The 21,953-nt window shown below is 44.8% G+C and overlaps 1 protein-coding gene across 5 annotated transcripts in view; it reads right to left on the reverse strand.

Moving 5' to 3' along the window:
* Rnf150 (ring finger protein 150) overlaps window positions 1–21,953 on the reverse strand; it is a 252,760-nt gene that overhangs the window by 57,515 nt on the left and 173,292 nt on the right. For 4 of the 5 annotated variants that reach the window (XM_052729619.1, XM_052729620.1, XM_052729616.1 and 1 more), the window contains exon 6: window positions 18,675–18,885. In XM_052729619.1, the coding sequence (XP_052585579.1) occupies window positions 18,675–18,885 (211 nt within the window). Of the gene's footprint in view, window positions 1–1,698; window positions 12,672–18,674; window positions 18,886–21,953 lie in introns of those variants that run through there. The other variant, XM_052729618.1, reaches the window with a different exon arrangement.

The raw sequence follows: 21,953 nt of genomic DNA on the forward strand, positions 1-21,953 counted from the left end.
GAGAAAACAATGGAATAGCCATGACATAAAAGCAGAAGTAGGTGTTTTGGGGGGAGGTGTAGGGTCTAGCAAATACGGGTAGCAGGATGGGTGAGGTCAAGGAAGCGGGAGAAAGAACCAAGTAAAATGAAAAAGATGCAGGAAAATGCCATGATGAAACCTGTGACTTTCTGTGCTGTTCATTGTTTTATTAGCTAAAGAGGAAATAAACAAATAAAAACAAGTTTGGGTCAGAATTGTTAGATGCCACCCTCTCACGGCATCAACTGCTATCAGACCTCCATGTTCTCCTCTTGCCCCGCCCCCTCCTCCCTCTTCTCTCCTCCCTCCCCTCTCCCTGACTGTTTTCCTCTCTCCCCTCTCCTCTTTCTTTCCTTTTGCTTTAATTTACAATATTCTCTTCCATACTTGAGGTTGCTTGATAGCAGGCCGCCTGCCTCAGAAAGGCAAAGCCACCATCTCCAAGTCTCTGTAGGAACCACTCCAAGAGGCAGAGCTAGGGTTCAAACCCAGCTCTCCTGTGCTTGCTCTGCTGGTTTCAGGGCAGTCTATTAAGACCCAGGGGCCTTCAGGCAAAGCATGGGCAGATGATGATGATGATGATGAAGATGAGGCAGCAGCTGGGACGGATTTCTTGGAGCTGGCTCTTTGCAAACCCATCAGTTTCCACCCTGTGTCCCTTGGCATTTAGCATGCTAACGTCCAGAGGCAGGTAACTAATTAATACAGTGCTGAATCTTTGTTGAAACCATTTGTTAAAGCACTTCATTTCCTTTGCCAATCTGATCTCTATTTCCTGGAGAGCCAAAACAAAACAAAGTAAGCATCTGGGGGCTGGAATGAACTCCAAGAGCCTTTCCTAAGAAGGTACAGTAGGGAAGAGGAAGGACACCATGAGACGCTGGCCTGGCTGCTGCTCAGAGATGCATCAGCTTAAAAAACATATTTCTTTCCTACATTTCAGCTAGGCACAGCGGGTTGGTTTTAGAACTCCCCAAGGACAATGACGTCCTTGAGTACTGTTGTATAAAACCATGTGATACTTTATAAAGCATGTGCAAATCCTCTTGTGTAATTGAAATCATTTCTGGATTATAATAATACCTAATACAATATAGATGATATGTAAAGAGTTATCCTGGATTATTGAAGGAATAATGACAAGAGAAAATGTCTGTGCATGTGGAGTACAGATAGACTTTTTTTTCCCTTAAATACTTTCCATTTATGTTCGGTTGAAGCCATGGATACAGAACATGTGGATACAGGAGCTGATCATACTGGGTTCGATTTTGCTGTACATAACTCAAATGAGGAGCAGAGTGATGATTCAGTTGGTAAAACACTTGCCTTGTGAGCACAAAGACTTGAGTTTCATCCTCAGAACAGACCTACAAATCCACATCTGGTGGTGTGTGCTCTAATCCAGTGCTGGGGAGTTAGAGACAGGCAGATGAGCTCAGGTTCTGTGGTATGCTCCAGGCCAGTGAAAGACTTTGTATCAGACAAGCAAGGTGGACAGTTCCTGAAGAGCAATCCCTGAGGTTGTCTTCTGGTACACACACACACACACACACACACACACACACACACACACGCATGCACGCACGCACGCACGCACACACACACACACACACGCACGCATGCACGCACGCACGCGCACACACACACACACACACACACACACACACACACACACACGCACGCACGCACGAAGGAATGGTTATGACTAATTCACATCGTCCACTCTGTTGCAGTCCGCACTATGCTAACTCTATGCTAACTCAGTCTCTATGGAACAGGTTAGGGACTCTGCGTGGCTTGTTTCCTTGGCCCCAGTTCCTTCCCACTGAAAAGGAGTGTTAGGAAATGGTGTCCTACAGTTCAAGGTCAAGGTGGTTCTGCTCACCATGATTCCCTTCTCTGAAGAGCTCTTCTAACCTCCAATATTCTACACTCCCGATTAACAGTACTGCTTCATTTAAATGTCCCAACCACTCAGCAGAAGCCTCTCCTGCCCAAACAGTTACAAGCCTCCATCCCTAACACTATACAAATAAGAGAAATGCAATAACTAGCACTTGAATGATGGGATAACTGAGTAAGAATGTCTGGACCACTGATGTCAGTTTATTAACTGACACTGGAAGGGGACTTGGTCCTTGATTTCAGTTCCATGTGGTGCACACGACACAAGGTGTGACAGCTGTTCACAAGCGTAGGCCAGACAATGAGATCCAGACACACAGGAAGCCTTGGAGGCTCATCGGTTTACGGGTTTACGGGGATAGGAAATTTCTCCCTGCTCTTCCCACCTCTGCGGCCTCCCTAGGTACTTTCCTGTTTCTTGAATGATCTCAGATGCCTTCCCACGGCAGGACCGCCTGAGTGGAATTCTCTCCTTGTCGCTGGCAGCAGTGGCTGTGAATAGGCCAAGAGTGCTGCAGTGGGCTTAAGGTGGGAGGGGAAAAGGTGAGAACCGATGACAGGTCTCATTTACGGGTGGGCTGCCAGGAAGGGAAAACTACACACAGGATGTACAAATGAGCGGTTTCCCGATGTTATGGACGGAAAACTCATGACAAAGGCATTCTGTCCTAATATATCTCAACATGTGTTCACAGGGCCAACCCTCTGGACCGGCCCTCTGGGAGTCCCTAGAATTTAACACAGGAGTTGTGGTTTTAGTATTTCCTCCGATAGCCAGAGTCATCATCTCTCTTTCTCCTTTTTAAACTAATGAGGGTTCCCCAAACCCCTTGTGTGCACGGAGCCTGTAGCAGATCTGGAGAATGAGATCAATTTTTAAGTAACAGTGCTTGGCAGGGTAACCTCTCCTCAGTACACATCTGGGTTACATCTTTTAGAATCTGAATTCCTTCACAAGAGTACCGATCTCATCCCAGCTCAAAATAGGTACTCATAAATATTGGACCAAAGCACCCACTTCTGGGGTCAAACAGCTTTTACTAATTAACAGCACAGATTTCCAGATGAACATCCACAGAGGTGCCTTAGATATTTCAAGAGCGTCTCATAATTGCATCTTCCCTCCAGATTCTTGAGAAGCTTCATGACCTTTCCACAACAGAAGTTGTTTCAAGATGTGCATAGATTCTAAGTTTTAATTTTTTAGGGCATCATGCCGCTACTATTTGGTAGGATTACTGGTAGAAGAGTGTTCTTTTCTTTTTTTTTTTTAACCTCACACATAGAACAGAAAAAAAATCTTAAATGTTTGTTTAGAAAAGAGCTCACCCTACCCCTTGATTGTTGTATGCTGTGTTTATCATTGTCCCAGTGTTTCCTGGTAGCATACAATCAATACACGATATGAACTTTTATTTTTGACAGCTCTGCGGACGTAAGCATGCCCAACGTCACCAAGAGCAGATATTTTATTGTTAACTGATGTTAGCCTGAGGTCTTCAGGGTTTCCTTCTTTTTCTGCTGGCACCTAGTTTACTTATTTTGTCACAAAGGAATGTCTGTCTGAGACTATTTCCAGTGTTTTTTCCAAGGGAAGGATGCTTTGTCCGTGAGGTAAGTCCAGTGCAGAGTGGTTGAAAACCCAGACTCACCCGGAGTTCATCAAACCTCGCGACTGCTGCTCAGCTGCATGAGGCTCCATGAGGGCAAGGAATGCAGCTGGTGTTCCGCTTCCTGAGGCTCTGTGGTACCAAGGGAGCATCTCCAATTCAGGAGATGCCTGTGGAGCACACCCCTGTACCTCCAAGGAAGCTGCTGAGCGTGGGCCCTTGAGCATTTCAAGTGTGTAATAAAACTTTTCTAATGCAGTGAAAGGACCAGGCTACCTTTGGTTTTTATTCAGTTCCTCTAAGAGAAAATGTCTCAGCAGCAGGTCAGAGGGCATGGGCAACACAGCTGATGGGACTCCTGGTCCTTTTGCCTCAACAATTTGACTATGAGCCCAGCATCAGAGGTAAGTGTGGTTTCTATTTCAAAGCTGTGGATTGAGAGATAGATAAGAGGTAATTTTTCTTTAAGGGAAGGATGCATTTTTGATACTCACATTATTCTGGAACAAGAAAAGAACACCCTTTGCATGGGTGTGTGTGTGTAATTACAGCAGATTCTAACCATAAGTGAGTATGGCATACTCTAAGCATGGGTGTGTAAGCTCAGCAGATCCTAGACATGGGTGTGTAAGGTCAGCAGATCCTAGACATGGTGTATAAGCTCAGTCGATCCTAGACATGGGTGTGTAAGCTCAGCAGATCCTAGGCATGGTGTATAAGTTCAGCAGATCCTAGGCATAGGTGTGTAAGCTCAGCAGATCCTAAGCATGAGTGTGTAAGCTCAGCAGATCCTAGGCATGGGTGTGTAAAGGGAAAGTCCCAGCCATGTACCTTAGCTAAAGAAATTGCGTTTGACTCTAGAAGAAATTCACTGTATACACTATAAGAGTCATTGGCCATCGGCATGCATGTTATTAACTGTATTTTTTCATCAAGATAGAAAGTTGCAAAGAAATAGGTCCCACCGTTATGATCCCTTTCTGAGTATCAAATTCTCAGACTATATATTTAGAGAGAAGCTGGATCTCACTCTGTAGCCCAGGCTGGCCTAGAGCTCACTATGAAGACAAGGCTGGCCTCAGATTGGCTGCCATCTTTCTGCGTCCACCTCCCAAGTGCTGGGATCCATCATGTATTTTCTCTCTTCTACCTTTGGTGGACTTAGAAGACCATGGTGTCAGCAGTTAACAACTAGGTCCATGGTTCTGATCTCAGCTGCACTGAATCCAGAGAAACCAGAAAGTGTAACCTGTTGCCTCTTTTTCTTTTAGTACTTAAATTTATGGCTCCAAGGGCATATTTTCTTAGTAAAATGATGAATCTGAAAAAACAAATTAAAAAAAGAATTTTCAGGTTTGTTTTATTATTTCATGTGTATGGGTGTTTTGTCTGAATGATATATATGTCTGTATACCACATGCATACCTGGTGCCTGAGGTCAGAAAAGGGCAGATTCACTGGGCCTGGAGTTAGAGATGGTTGTGCCCACCATGTGGGTGCTGGGAATCAAACCCCAGTCCTGTGCAAGAGCAACGCCTGCTGTTTACCGCTGAGCATCTCCCCAGCCCATTGGAAAGCCAAGCTCAACTTTTCAGCTGCCTTTTCTCTCTGGGTTCAACGGTTCATCTTGGTGGGTAAGGTGAAGTATTCTCTCTATCCAAAGCACTATCTTTTTCTAGCATAATTCAGGACTTAACACTTATGCTCGGGAAGCAAGTGGATGTAATCCCTGAGCTGCATGTCAGTCAGTTCCCGAGGGCAATGACTATAACAAAGAAGTCAGTAGCTTCTGCTTCACACAATGAATTTGTCTGCCAAGATTAACCTCCATCAGCATCACAAGTGAGGCAGGACAGGATTGAAAGCCACGTGTGTTTTCCACAGGTACTCTCTGGGGATTTGGAGTCCTGTTTGAAGGATCCAACGGAAAGGTCCAGAAAACCAAATACATAAAACCACACTAAGGTGTTTATTTTGTATATTCTCAAAGTTGAATGGAGAGAAATGCAGCAGCTCAAAGACTGGAGATGACTCTGTTCCAGTGCCCATTGTGAGTTTAGCATCAGAGTAGATATGATGAAGGGCAGATTAGGAGAGATAGGGTAAGAGGTTGTCCTGGGTTCTTTGGCCAAGCATTCTGGGGTAAGTAGTATCTGGTTTCAACCTCTCATTTTAGAAAAAACATCACTTAGAAAGTGCAATGGCTTAAATGTTGTCTCCAGGGTCCATATGTTTACAGCTTGGTCCCCAGGGTAGTGATTTTGGGAGGTGGTTGGGAAACCTTTAAGATGGGCCTAGTAGGAGATCCTTGTGCCACTTAGAGCTGAGTTCTCAAGAGGGATTGTGAAGCTTCACTGTTTTCCATGTGATAATGGGATCTCTTCCTCTCACACAGGCTCCTGCCATCCACTAGGAAGTGATCCTGCTGTTGTGTGGAGTGTTGTGGGGCCCCCTTGTAAGATGTTAGCCAGCTGTTTGGACTCACAGCATTCCCAGCTGTGGGATAAATAAGTAATTTCTTTATAAAGTTAGCCAGTCACAGGCACTTCATTATAGAATAAAAAACCGACGAATATGGGAGGCCTGATAAAAATGACAATTCTCCATTTGCCCTTTGAGATTTGTGAAGTTCAAGAAACTCATTTTATTTACTGCCTGGGTGTGTATATGGACTTCGCTGGAGGAACTCCGGGGTACCAGAGAGAACCTGGGTTTGTAGACGGTGACAAAAACATGCATATCCCAGCCCCACAGGTATCCTACATTTTATCTTGCTTGTTTGGAGACAGGGTCAAGCTCATGGTCCTCCTGTCTCTCCCGAGGGCTGATCTCACCCCATTTCCTGATGCCTCATCAGATGAAGTTATTCTGGTGTGAGACTTGGTTCATATCTAAAATGAGGGACTACTTTGACTGAAGGTAACATTTGTTTCTTGCAGATGTTAGAGAGTCTCCAGGCCCGTGGAAGAAACAAGATGATATGCAAATTGGATCTTGGAGTTCTGTCTCTGATTAGCTACAATTATTTCCAGAAGTAATCATGAATCACAACTAGAAATTTCAATTATCCTTGCTAAGACATGTCTAACCACTGTGACACTAAGTTGAAGGCCCTGGGTAACATGCACGCATATGTGTAGGTGTGCAGGTAGGTTATGTGTGTGTGTATATGTATCTCTATCTAGGTTCATGTATTTTATATATAAGATCTATGTCTGTATAAGTACTGTTTTAGGTATAGATGTCTACTGTGTAATACGCATTTGTAAACATGTACATATATAAATGAGTATATATCCATGCATGTTTTTGTGCATTGGTAGGTGTCTACATACATTTCCACAAATGCATATGTATGGATATGTTCTGTGTATGTATTCACTCTACTGTATAAAATAGAGCTGATACTTTCTTAATGCATTGCTCTGCATTAAGTTTGATTTGTCAAATCCAAATTTCTAATTAGCTGCTTACTTAAAAAACAGTGGCTGTCTTGTATGGCATTTTTCCCTAAAAAATCCATTCCACTGTTGTTGCTGCACAGCAGGCCCTTGAGAGCAGTCAAGGCTTTTGCACTGGCAGTTTGGATTGAGGTGTAAATCTTTATTTATAGAAATGAAGAATTTGTTTATTAACTTTTTTTTTGATGAGACTTCAGCCTGTGAATCTACTAATTGTTCCTCCCCGCTGTGAACATTAGTTACCAGGGGGAGTACGAGCTGCACGTGCTGCTGGCTCACAGGTAGGTGCACACGGTGGGTGGGGTGGTACGAGCTGCACGTGCTGCTGGCTCACAGGTAGGTGCACATGGTGGGTGGGGTGGTAGGAGCTGCACATGCTGCTGGCTCACAGGTAGGTGCACACGGTGGGTGGGGTGGTAGGAGCTGCACGTGGGGCTGGCTCACAGGTAGGTGCACATGCTGTTTCACTGCAGGATTCCACCCACTGTTTCTTTTAATGAGATATAGTAGGAAAATTCAAAACACTGACCTTCTGTGACGCATCAGTCACTGAGTGTGAAGACAGTCCATTCTCTGCACTGTCCAAATCTGGGGTTGCAAGCCCACAGTCAACTGCAGAAGACTTGATTTGTCTCATGTGGGCTGCCGTGACGCTGGTGGAGTCAACCTTTGCCACGAAGGAAGAAGGTATACTTCCCGTATCTCTAGGGCGGGATTGAGGTTTGTCTGCAAACCCTGCCGTAGTTAAATGTTGGCTCCCAGATGAGCTTCAGCAGGAGGGTTCTGATGAGCAAACCCAACCCATGTGCACAGTGCGGTGTCTGAGCTGCGTGCTGAGTGGTGGCCAAGGTAGTTCTGCTGAGGACAACGCCTGGGAATTCCTGATGGCTCTGGATGATGAGTCAGCCAGGAGTGGTTATTGATACATGCACGTGTGTGTGTGTGTGTGTGTGTGTGTGTGTGTGTGTGTGTGTGTGTGTGTGTGCATTTGCACATGTGTTCATGAGTGTGTCCAAGGGCATATGTAGACCTAGAGAATTGGGCTTGACTCTCATTTTGAATCCTGGTGTACACACTAAGGTGGGCTTTTGGAGTGAGAAGTCTGTTCTGTCTCCACTCACCCTAACATTTCCAGACATGTCTAGACCAGGGAGAGGGTGTCCCAACTGATAAAACCACATGTGGGCCTGGCATGGATATGGGGAGGAGAGTTTGGTTAAATCATTACAGCGTGGTATATTTTTTTATTTCCAAAAGTGGTCTTTGTCACTTTTCCATCCCAGCGGGAGGCAGGAATTGCAGTAAGGACCACCACAGAGGAATCCAGTGAGTTAGATATTTTTAGAAATTAAAAAAAAATGTGTATGGGTGTGTGTGTGGGGGGGTTGTTTGCTCTAAATTTGGAGATGTATATCAATGTGAATTCTTAACATTTCTGTCTTAGTTATCCTCTGAAATCCAGCTTATTAGAGCAAAGAACAAGACCTGGCAAATCTGAACTACTAGTGAATCCATAAATCATCTGTCTGAGGTCAGTGTCTCAAAGAACTACTCAGGCTATACCAATAGAGCTACTGTCCATTAAATATGTTTGAACATCATTAAGCCCCAGATATGAAATGTGAGGTGCTCCAGAGTCTACAGTTTTCTGAGCACATGCACATTGCCATAGGTGGAGACTTCCACATTTGGCAAGTCATATGTAGGCACACTGAAAACATTGTACTAGGCTGTGTAGGAATGGAATATATGAAAAACATAAAAATATTTCATGGTTAGACATGGGTCCTTTCTCACAATACCATTCTATGTATAGGCAAAGAGTCTTCCAAAATCTGAAAAAAAAAATCTGAAAGCCACAACACTTTTGGTCCCAAGCCTTTCATATCAGGGCTACTCAAGCCATATAACCAGTATAGAGCTCTGCATGGAGATGGCATTCCTTCTAACTTTCTGTGAACGGACTCTAATGGGTTGCTGATTGATCGGTGGGCCCAGCAATGGTAATACTGATGACCTGAGAGCTTTCATTGTAAGGGATGCTATGGGGAGGCAGTATTTTAAATGAGCTCATGCTCATCAAGACTGTAGTTAATATCTCGGTAGTTCTCCAATGATCAATCAGTGAGAAGATAAATAACTACAAGCAAGCCTGCAGCTCTGGTTCCAGAGCTAATGGAATTCTGAGAAGAACAAGGTGACATCAGCTCTCAACCCCACAAGCGAACGATTTAGAATCCAGCTTACAGCTATTAGGCCTTGGGGATACATGAACAGTCTATCAAGAAATTTCAGGGCTGGGGAGATGGCTCAGTGAGTAAGAGTCCTTGCTATGCAATCATAAGGACCTGAGTTCGAATCCCCAATACCGATATAAAAAGCTGGGCCTGTAACCCCAGTGCTGTGGGAGGCTGTGGCAGGAGGATCATCCTGGCTCCCAGTCTAGCTCTAGGCTCAGTGACAGACCCTTTATCAAGGGAAGAAGTCAAGTCAGAGATTGATGGGGTAGGACATCTGGTATCCTGCACACACACACACACACACACACACACACACACACACACACACTGCCACCACCACCTCCACTACCACCAACACAAGTCATGAAGTTATCAAAATGTCCAATTAACTCTTGATGGGGTCATCTTCACTTATTCTGGATTAATACAAAGCATTAAGAGTCATGCTGACAATTCAAAACAAGACTAAAGAGCGTCATGAAGCTCACAGCACTTCTGAGCATTGGAGTTCACGGCTGAGCATTACTAGGGTTCCTGCAGAAATTTCTTTGTGCCTGGGCCTTGGAGCCCGTCTCCAGGGCAGTTCCCACTGCTGCTGCCTCAGCTCCTCATCTCTCACTGCTGCTTTACTCCTGTTTCTGCTGCACCACATCAATAACTATAAATAATAAATCACCAGTCCATTTCCACAAGCCACTAGTCACACTTCTTGCTTATGACTTGGGACTGTTTTATCACTGTGTGTACCTGTGTCCCATGGGAGTAGGGCCACAGTGTTGTTCCACAGGATTAGATCTAGTGCTATGTGCTCCAGCTTGAATGCCCTCAGGATATAGATTTAATTTTTTCATTAGCGGGCAGTGTACAATGCATGTAACATACTATAATCTCCCTCACCTTCTGTCACTGCTGTTGATTACCTTAAATTCACCACACCTGGGTCCAGTGGTGGCGGGGCACGTCTTTAATCCCAGTACTTGGGAGGCAGAGGCAGGTAGATCTCTGGGAGTTGGAGGCCAGCCTGGTCTACAGAGCGAGATCCAGGACAGTCAAGGCTACACAGAGAAACTCCGTCTTGAAAAACCAAAACCAACAAACAAAAACAAAAAACCAAAAAGATATCCCAAACCCCCCAAAACAAAAATAAACCCAAACAAAAACAAAAACATAAACCTCAAACAAATCACCATATCCATCCATCCATTCATCTATTACCCACACATCATCCATCCATCAACTACCTGTATTTGCCTATCATCCATTCACCAATCATTCACCCACCTACACATACATACATACATACATACATACATACATTTAATGTGTATTGAATATAAATGTATGACATAAACTCTGCCGGCACATGGAACACGAAAGCAAAACTGCCCTGTGAGCAGAGGCTCCCAGAAAGAGCCCAGGCCGCACTTGTACCAAGGGCAGCTGTACTGTAGTTTCAGCTGCCTCTGCATACAGTCTTTGCTGCGGTTCACTTTACTTGAATGTCACAGAGATCCTCTATAGTCTTCAAAGTGTGGCCCCGAGAAAGCAGAGGGTGCAGGTCTTACTGGATTGCTTCAGAGGTGCCGGTGCAAGGTGACAAGGTGACAAGAAGGGCTTGGAGGTGAGGACCCAAGATCTTGAGATGTCCTAGTGAGACTCCAAGTCTTCCTGAGACAGGAAACTGTTTACAGACAGAGTCAGAGGCCTGGACATGTTCTCAGGAATTGCCTGCTAGAGTAATTGTCCAGGAGAAAAGAGGACACTGTAATTTGTCCAAGGTCACAGCAATAACCAGAGGCCAAACCAAGAATAAGGCTCAATTTCCTGCCTGGGGCTATAGCCTTCTCTTGGTATCTGTTACTGTAAGTTCCTGGAACACAGTTATTGATTCGCTTTCCCTCTGTAGTTCTGTGACTTACCTAACTCCCAGTCTCTGACCTGTTAAGCCAGTCCTTACGTCATCCAAAGGCATCCTCCACTGTCCTTGCTTTCTCAGTCTTGAATGATGGAATTTTGGCATGATATGATAATTGAAACGCAAGCAGACATGCCATCTCGTTTATACCCGGTGCTGTTGGGGCACTCAGGAATCTCTGACCTTCCTGCATGTTTTCCAGCCTGTCAGTACCAGCAGGGCTGCTGACTTCCTGCTCAGTGTGGCAGTTTTTGGGAAAGTGCCAGCTTGCTCTGGTTACAGCTGCTGAACCAGGACACATATCAAAAGTGAGACAGCATTGTGAGGAATTAATCAAATTAGAGATGGTGCTGTCCATGAGCAGATCAGAGCATCCGAGACAAAAATCCCAGCAACAAATGGGTTTAACCTGCCTGCGGAGTCTCCCCAGGGGACAAGTTTCTTCTGGGTGGACAGTGTGTGTCAGATCTAGGCACAGTGCGTCAAGTGGCAATCTGAAGTAGAAACTGATTAATTTTCTCTTGGGTTGTTTGTGAATCTGCAGATTGTCAATTTTCCCCGTCAGAGGCACCAGACACACGAGACAGGAGAACCCTGGGAGTCGGCCCCCAGTGGACATTTTGAGATTGGCAAGTGTTTTTAAATGAGGAATGCTGTTATGGAAAGCCTGGTGGATTGAGGATGGGACAGCCTCCATCTGGGTGCACTTGATGATGAAGGCATGTGCTGGCTGCAAGGCTCTGCTCTTGACCACAGCTGTGCCTCTGCTGAGGCTGCCACTGGGCTGAAGAGCTGTGGAACAATGAGGATGCTGCTCCAGGGACCTGACACGTGGAGAGACATGGAAACTTGTCTGGAGTGGCGTCTCCAGCTGCAGACACTTGGTTTTATAGAAAAGTAGTCTGCTGTGGCTTGCCAGTGTTGTGGAGAGGAGGTGTGGTGGGGTTTCTCATCTGAGGCGAGCTGACTGATTCTTTTGTGTACCACAGCGGAACATGCACCCAGATTAAAGTGTTCATCTTGCCGGGGAAAATGTGCATCTTATGGGCACTGAGGGAAATCATCTCATGGCATATTAATCCAATCTCCAGGACAGCTACTCTGATGCTTCTGGCTTTAATGTCAGGTAGAAAAGCAGATGTAGCTGCTCACTCTGGCAGCTCCCTCATGGACGGCGGCATGCTTCATCCCAGTGTGTTTGCTTTGGAACACACCCACATATTTTAACTCACACAGAATTCTGAATACTTCACAAAAGCAGTGATGTAAACTTGCGTTTCTGAAATATGTTGTGATGTTTACACCAGCACTCTTTCCCCCTAAGGTGGCGATTCCCCGAGTTCAAGGTCAGGCTCCCTGAGAAAGTCCATATTATATTTCGTTGTTTTGTGTTTATGTTAAGGTCAGAGCAGGTCTTGGGGCATTTACAATGCTGATATTATGAGTAATTTATCAAGGGATCAATAAAAAATCATGGGACTTCAAAAAATGGAAGTCAATGTTGCTTCTGGCCTGGCTAGGGAAAAAACAAAACAAAACGCACATTTCAGCATGAAGAGTCCCCAGAGAGCTGTCTGTCTGTTGAGTTCCCTGAATCAGAGACAGGAATCATTCAGAGCTAAACACATAGCTCTGAATGAGCTCTTTAGAAGTTTTGTCCATAATTGGTTTGAAGCATGTGCCTCTGGAGGGTCCAGGCTGGTCCCTGGGACAGTTGTGGGAGTTGATATGTCACAACCACTTTAAGTACTGCAATTTCCGTGTTCAGCAATGATTTTTGTCGTGTGAGTATGAGTGACACACACGTGTGTGCATACAAATACACACTCATGAGGTAGGGTATGTGCATGTATCTATTCCCCATTAAAGGACTCATCTACCTCAAAGTTCTTTGAAGTGAGCGATTTCATAGTTGACAGCAGCTAAGCATGCAGTTTGCAGATAAAGAGCATTAACACACCCAGACACTAACTTTTTCGTGTTCTTCTGAGACTCTTCCTGCTTCATTCCCTTGCAGAGATGTGGGTGGCAAAGAAGCAGAAGAGGCTGGGGAGATAGTTCGGTGAGTAAAGCATTTCCTGTGCACAGTGAGGACCTGAGTTTGAACTTAGGGAAAAAGCTGGATGTGGTTGCACGCCTCGTTAATCCTCATGGGCCAATGGAAGGGTGGGAGAAGGAGACCCAGAATTCCTGAAGCTCACAGGCCAGCTAGCCTGTCATTCACTGCAGCAACTAACAGAGGGACCCTGCCTCAAACAAGGTGGAAGAAGACAACAAATGCCCGATGTCCTCCGCCTTCCACAAACACACTGTGGCTGTGTGCACCTGCATTTACACCCTGTCCTAAAGGTACTCCTGGAAGGAGGAGAGGACCATAAGAAACACTGGCTGCCAACTGACTGCGCTGTGCAGGATGCAAAGACCCTAGAGAGGAGTCGACCCAGATCCTTCTCTTGTGAGGGAGAGAACTGGAATGGAAGGGTCCAGAAGAAAAAAAAGTTTTCTTTTGATTTGAGTTTGAGACTTTTTGTTTGTTTGTTTTGTTTTGTCGAGACAGGGTTTGTCTGTGTAGCTTTGGCTATTCTGGGATTCACTCTGTAGACCAGACTGGCCTTGAACTCATAGAGATCTACCTGCTTCTGTCTCCTGAGTGCTGAGATTAGAGGTATGTACCCCCACCACCCCATAAATTTGAGACTCTTAATTGTCAGTTGTCTAGGAGGAAATAGACAACTCTTGGGGCTGCTGGAATACTCATCCAGGGGGCAGGGTTGGAGTGGGACGGGCAATACGCTCATGCACTGCATTTTATTCATCAGAAAAACAAAAATAAAAATGCAACATGAAGATGTTACAGGCCATGTGCATCCAATAGATCAGATTTGCTGACAGGAAGTTAGCAAAGGGCATTTTCCAGAGGAAACCCAGTTCACCTTTTGTCTTAGTTTGGCCTCTGCACTTGCTCACAAGTCTTGGTTCTTTCTATGAAGCCTGAAAACCAGCACTCCTGGCCATGCCAAGCACTTCTCAGAATGTTCTGGGAGTATGAGATTTTGAGATTCTACCCATCTCTCCCCTTCTCCACTTGGGCCGGCGGTAGGATGGCAAAGGATCATGATCCTTCAGCAGCCTTTCTGAGGCAGATCCGTCTCACAGGCTTGGAGTGTTCCAATAAGCAAGAAGGAGGCAGATTGTGGAGTCAACAGCCCACTTGAAAAATAGAAGAAAGGCTTCATCAGAATTTCCTGAGAAGATGCCAACTGGAGCTTGGGGGTTTGGGAAGGTGCAATGAGTCTTCTCCCCTCATGTCATTCTCTAGCTCCCCTCTGGAGGCTCCAAAGCCTTGGGAACGACTGTTTAGCTGTGTTGTCTTTTGTTCCTAAGACGCCCTTTCCCCCAGTGGAAGCAATCCCAACCATCTGCAGTCAGTTCTCGGGAGTCAGAGGCAAGGGTTTGGCATGGCCAGGCCTGCAGCTAGAGAGTGCTGAAGGGGTGTCTGAGCACCCGTCTACAGGACTATAGAGGTCGAGGAGAATGTGGACTGTTAGGTCAGAATGGCAGCAGAGAGATGGTCAAGAGCACTGAGTAGATAACAGAGAATCCTTCCTCCCGGGGCCAGAACTGCAAGCCAGGCACTTTGTGACTTTGTAAATGATTTTCTTTTCTTTCTCTCCCTTTTCTGGGAGCTGAAGATGATCCCTTAATGCCGGATTTCCCCATCTTCTGTGGCAATCTGCTTACACCTTCCTGCTACGGGTGCTGAGAGGACTGTCACCTACTGGACCCACCACAGCGCACCAGCTCTGTTTGCTCAGAAGATGGCAAGGGAAGTAGGAACAGCAGCGCCACTTGGAACTGAGCAGAGTTGGGAACTTTTGGGAGGTGGGAAGTGTCAAGAAGAGACTAACTACACTGGATGGAAAGTGAGCGAGCCAGGATGCGTTCCCTGGGCCTCCCCTGTCCATCCTTGGCCCGTCAGCTTGGCTTGAGTTCCAGGAGCAGCTGTCACTAGTGTGTGGCCTCTGGTCAATGCCTTTCATCTCTCAGGGCCTCTGCATTCACATCAGTGAAAGGAGGGTAAAAATAATGTTTACCTCACAAGACTGTCGGGAGTGACTGTAGGGAGCAGGCTTCAAAGGGTGCCGGTCGGTCTGTTGCTACACATCTGTAAACTGCTATAAGCTCTTCATTTTCTGTATTCCCTGATTTGTGTAGATGTAAGGACAGAGGGTAGTTTATACCAAGGTCTCCACTTGGCTGTTTGCTTGGGATTTATAGCACTATGTCCCGTCCACATTCTTGTGCTAGGGACTGGACTTGGGGCCATCCCCATGGCCCTCTGCACTGAGCCCCAACTATCAGACAACATCAGAGAGCTACCGATGAAAGGGATGTTGATGAGAATGGGAATCGTTACACACTCGGCAGCAGATTCACGCTTGTTCACTAACTGATTTGTTTAAAGACGACGCTAGAAAATTTACAGAAAATTCTCCCCTTACGGCACCTACAGTCATTTTGTCCATTCATTTCTGTTAAATCCAAATAAATGGAACAAATCAGAAGTAGATGGCCTAGGAAAAATATTTTGTTTGCAACATTCAGCTGCTCTGCTAAGAAAGGAATCTCACCAAGCACATTCATGTTGCCTGCCGACCCTCCGAGCACAGGCACACTCATTTGATTTCACCTTCTTCACCCAAGTTTGCTTCTGAAACCACATGGCGTTTTGTCTCCCGTTGTGAACAGAGGGTCCCTGCTTTAAGCTTACACTGAACACTTTTACCTCATGGCATAGACATGTAGCACTGGCTGCTTTGACCGGCATACTCCAAATCTATTTAATTTGGAGAGCTCAAGGTTTATGGATCACATGGCTGCAGACTGGTTTCTGGGTTTTTTTTGTGGATGAGTTTTAGCTCACAGTGTATTTATATCTGTTTCGTTTTGGATGCTATTTAACACATCAAATGAAAACACATTTTTCGTTTGTCACCTGGGCTTCATTGGGGTCTGTGAGAAGTGTGCAACAGATTTTCAAATCAAGGAGTGTGGCAGGTGATGTGCTGTCTTTGGTCAGTCGAATTCTCTTGCAAGGAGAATGGCCCACTTAGAATTCTGTTCTTCTTACAGGGGCTTAGAAAATGCCCGTGGCTTGAACGTTTTCGGACTGGCAAGGTCCCAGACCTTCAGTGCTCCTCACTGAGTCCACTAGTCCCCAGACGTCCGAGGTGACAGCAGATGTCAGTAACAGGAAAATGACAAAGCCCACTTCTCACTGTGAGAGAACTTCCTGAGGACCCAGGTCAGACATTCGCTACTCTGGGCTGCAGTTTTCTTATGGCCCAAATTAGAAGTTTATTCTGACTACAAACAAGGACAACACTAGGTGGTGGTGGTGGCGGCGGCGGCGGCAGCGGCGGCGGCGCCTTCAATCCCAGCACTTGAGAGGCAGAGGCAGGCAGATCTCTTAAGTTTGAGGCCAGTGTGTAGTCTATAGTGTGAGTTCCAGGACAGCCAGGGCTACACAGAGAAACCCTGTCTCAAAAAACAAAATAAAACAAAACAAAACAAACAAAACAGGAATTACCAATCCTCAAGGTTCTTTTACAGCACTGAGTTTCCATCTATGTGTTCCAAGGTGGCAAGCCACTTGTTACACAGGGTACCAAGCCCTTCTCATGTGGCTAACTAGCCTAAATCCCAACATACAAGAAGTGTGGACTGCAACCCACATTCTGAAGATCAACTATAGGAAAAAGAATATAAAATCTTTTGGGTATATTTGGTTAAATAAAGTATATTAATCAAGTGAGCATTACCCGTTTACATTTGTGTACTATGCTACTAGACAATTCACACCACATCACACGCATGGCCTCCATGACTTCAGTACCCTGAAAACAACAGGATCAAATCAGTCTTTAGGGAATCTCAAATGTCTATGGCTCAATGTTTCAATCTGAGATTCTTACACCATGAAAGCATGGTGCGTGATGCTAAATTCCTCTCGTGTTACTTCTGTGGAAGTCCTGTGGGAGCACTGGAGTGCTCAGCAGCTAACATCTGCAGAAGCGTCTCCACGCTATCAGGAAGTAGAGCACGGTGGGCAGGTGAGATGGTTCACCCGGCAAAGGCTTGCCACCAAGCCTGACCACCTGAGTTTGATCCCTGGAACCCCCACGGTGAAAGGAAAGAACAACTCTGCTAAGTTCCCCTGTGACCTCCACATGCGTCCTGTGATACACGAGCACACTCACCCCCAAACAATACATGTAAAAAAAGAAAAAGAAAAAGAAACTAGAGTGTATTATTAAAAGTGATTATTTCTGGATTGTGATACCCTGCCTAAGGTCTTTTTGAAAATTTTTTTTTATCTTTCAATCTTCCAATAATTAAGATTATAGTTAATCAGAAAAATACCAGTCTTTACATCTTAGCCTTTTTTTTTTATATAGATTCTAAGAAATCTATCACAAATATGTAAAAAAGAAGTTGACTTCACTGGAAATAACCCAAGATGATTCAGTTTGCCTTTATACTTTTGCATAGTGAATATATTGCTTCTACCAAGAGAAAGAAATATACTTTATTAAAAACTCCATTTTCCACCCACTTTTAATTTCAAACTTAACTCAGTTAATTTGCATGCTGATTTTCTTAGAACTCCCAAGGCTTTTATCTCCTACTATATTTGACTAAATAGTAGGTGCTTTAGATTTTAGCTTCAATCTCAATGCTCACACAGATATTTAGATATTTTTATGACAATTACCAGCAAACAGCACAGGACTTAGTGACTATCTATGTGGGATAGCCAGGAAACATCTCTAGATGCTCATCTAAAGGCATACCATAAACAACAGCACACACTGTGGTCCAAGCTACTCTGGAGGTCGGTGCACCATTCCATCTCAGATATTGGGATTAGCTTAGGCAACATAATAGGATTGTGTCTTTTAATCAAGTCAAATCAAATAACTAAAGTAAAGATGTGCTGCGTACAACCGAGTACCCCAGCAACGGGAAAGCTGCTGTTGCACACAGATTAGACCAGCTTCTACACACACAGACGAACTCAAGAGGCGAGTGCCCCCCTTATGTGCCCGTGCACACAGATACGATGTAGGAAGCTGTGTCCCTGACATTTGCTTCTCTTACCTGCTTTCTGATGTCAGAAGCCATCACAGCCAGAAAGCAGAGATCCATGAACGCTATTGTTCAGCTTTCTGCTTCCTTTTTATTTAGCTAAGATCCCAGCCCCTGGTGCGATGCCACCCATAAAGAGAGTCTTCCCACATCAATGAACTTAATCTAGACAGTCTTTCACAGGTATGCCCAGACACTAACCTAATCTAGATATGCCTTCACAGGCTTGCCTACGGGCTGTCTCCTAGGTAATTCTAAATTCTATCAAGTTGATAACACCAACCATCACACAGTGATGGTGTTATTTGTTCTCCAATCCCTGTGAGGCAATAACCCTGTTGGTGATGGTCCTTTGAAACACGGCACTTACTGTTAGTTGTAAAGATGGCTTCTCCTTCCTGGGGCACGGGGTCTGGGTCCTGGACCACCTGTAGGGCTCCCACTGTCCTCACAGCAGGGTCCAAAGTGACCGAGCTTTCGTTTACTGTGGTATCACTGGCGCCTGTGATCTGATTGGTTGGTGGGCCTCCTAGAGAGCCCTCAAAATCAATGGGCAAGTCGTCCATGCAGTCGGCATTGGGCTGAGGAGAACAAAAAGGATCCATCTTAGAGCACGTTCTTGTGTTAGAGACACAATGTCTGCAGCCTAAATATTTTGTCTGAATGTAAAATTAAGCTCGTTGTTCTACTGTTTTGTTTTTAAGCTGCTTTATTTAAAAATGTTTCTCTGTAGGTTCATATATATGTAGTTTTATTGTTATGAAAACATCTTCCCCCATTTACTTTCTAAAGGTTCTTTTTAGATATAAGTGTAAAGATTTAATTCCAAGTGTACCAAAATCTCTATATTTAGATAACTAGTTAAGAGGAGTACATGATCTTTATTTATAATGATAAAACTAGGACTTCCTTTTATATAGAGAGTTTATTCCCCCACACAGGATGGAGCTAGCAGCCTGCTAATTATCGTCAGTCTTCTGCATTGTTTACAAATGTGATATGGAAGTGAGAGGGAGCAGATCTTACTCACTGGGAGGATACATGCACACACACACACACACACACACACACACACACACACACACACACAGGGTGAGGCTACTTTTAAAAAATATAAGCCAAAAATCAGCTGTAGAAAAATATTTCTATGTACTTAACATGGGATTAGTCACATATTAGATAAGTCCTTCACTCCCTTCTCTTCCAGATGGGCCTCTGTCTCTGTTTTATTGAAGACTCCTCGAGTGGTCTCCAGTGTGTAGTCTTGGCTACCTGACTTGCTATGAAGTTTTCTCTGTCTGTCTGTCTGTCTGTTTGATTTGTATGTTGACTTCTCTGTCATGAAGGATGGCAATTCCATGTTTTCTGCTCCCAGAGTCTGCAAAGCATGACAGCCAAAGCCAAGGAAAGGAATTCCAGGTTTGCACTGAATGGGCACCACATTGGTACTCACTGTCCCTCTGCTTGGGATGACATATGCCTACTGCCCTCCTGTTCCCTTCTTAAGGTTTCAACCTGATCCCCGGGGATTGCTAATCTCTCTTTAATTCCCAACAATGCCACCATTTCTAAGGAGGGCTCTCTCCCAAGCAGTGGTCTCTGATCCTGTAGTGCCTCATGTGGCACTTGGGGTTGGTGGTCAGTTGTCACTGTCTTGATCTCTTGCCACTGGCCACAAGAGTCATAATGAGCAGCATCATCTTGATTTCGATTCCCAGGCTTCCATGTCATGCCACAATGATTAGATGCTCAGTAAATATTGATTTGAGTGTTTTATCTGAGTCTCAGATTTCTACTCTCAAAACTTGGCATATTAGAATCTTGCCAAGATCAATGACAGGAGGGTTTTAGAAAATACTTTAAGAACTATAAAATCCTGTGCAGAACTGAGATATGCTTTGTATTTACTAAACAAAATACTTAAGGGCAGGGTGTTGGGTGGAAGAGGCTTCAAGAAGGACGGACAGCACTAATCGCTGGCGCAGACAAACAGCGCAGTGCATACATATGCAACAATGACTACTAGTTCAGTCTTTGAAACTGTGACTCTGTTCGGTGGTTCTCGATTTCCGCGCTCCGGCTTTGGTTCAGTACTCTTCAACAAAGTTCTTATTTGTGGGTCAGGAGAACCTTTGCTCTACTCTTCACGGAAAAGTGGGAGCAGATGGTGAGGATCACTGGCTACAGGTGCAACAACTTCGGCTTGGATGTAACAGGTAATGGATCCACCTCCCAGAACCTCCCAATTTATAGTGAATCTACGTGGATAGTCAGAAATTCTTCTAACTCTTGAAAAAAGCCCAAATCTTACTGTTTTAAGACTATATCCAAGGCTGTTTGCTAACAACCTGTGTCTAGGTGCTGAAATTCAGGTAGCATGAGGAAAGCCACCAGATAAATCAATGGCTAACAGTTAGAAGCTCATGGCTGCTCTAGCTACACAGGGTTTTCTGTTCAACGGTGATTGGCATCCTGTTCACATCTGGAGAACAGTGATGGTGGATGGTGTTTCCCGGCCTCACATCTGGCTTCAATGAGAGCTGGGAGGAGGAGGGTTCACGAAAACTACTGTTCTGTAAGGGAGGCCTGCCCCAGATGGGTAGGTGGGGCTGCACGGTAGGGCAGGGATAGAAACTTCTGGAAATAACAAAGCCTTCCACTGTAGTTCACTTTATAAGCATATGAAGGTCTCATATGCTTATAAAGAAAAATAAAAGAAAGAAAATAAAAGAAAAATAAAAAGACCCCTTCCTTCTCCCTTTAAGATTTCTTTTGACAAAATGTTATGGGAAAATATGCATTGCTATGAGGATCTCATCAATCATGAGATGTGCTTTCACTCTTTAGCCCATTGTGGGCAAAATACAAAATACAAAATGTTGTCCCCAGCTCTTAGATTTTGACTCATGTTTACCTGTTGATTACCACAGGTGGTACACATGCACTGAGCTAAAAATAACAAAAATACAAACAAACCTAGTGCACCCAATCTGTGTGTTGAATAATAGAATTGTCAAAAATCACACCGAAGTCATTCTCGAGCTGACACCCTTGCAAGGAGACTTGGGGTGTAATTCCTAAGTGTGACACTGAGACTGAGAGCGTTTGAGACTCTGAAGGGCTCCAGCTCTACAAGATCCCTCAGTGGAGTCAGGGATCTGGAGGTGAGGACCAGCTGATGTCAGTGTGCAGGAACGGCCTCTTCCCCATGGTCCTTAAATGATAGGTCCCTAGGTCAGTATGGGGGTGCACACCTGAGTTCCAGAGATCTTTGGGAGCCTGAGGCAGGAGGATTACGGTTTGAGACTAGCCTGGGTTGCCTAGACATAATATGTAGTAAAGTAAGCTAAATGAAACTAAACTTGAATTTAGAGTATAGGGAAAAAATTAAGACAATGTCTTTAAACTGCCTTTGTGACGTGTCTGTAAAAGAAATGTTTCTTAATTAACACAGCTGTGTGCTGATTCAATCATGTGCAAAGTTCAACAATAAAACAAATTATTGCATTGATGCATTTTAGGCATAGTGCTCCCTGATAACAGCATGATGGGGTGGAACCAAACCGCAAGTTCCTCCAAGACCCTGAATCTGTCTTCACCAGGACAAAAGAGAGCCCTGGGAGGCAGAGGAGTGGCCATATGCCGTGAT

This window comes from Peromyscus californicus, unplaced genomic scaffold (assembly GCF_007827085.1).
Source record: "Peromyscus californicus insignis strain IS unplaced genomic scaffold, ASM782708v3 Scaffold_8__1_contigs__length_139910024, whole genome shotgun sequence".
Classification (NCBI taxonomy): Eukaryota; Metazoa; Chordata; class Mammalia; order Rodentia; family Cricetidae; genus Peromyscus; species Peromyscus californicus.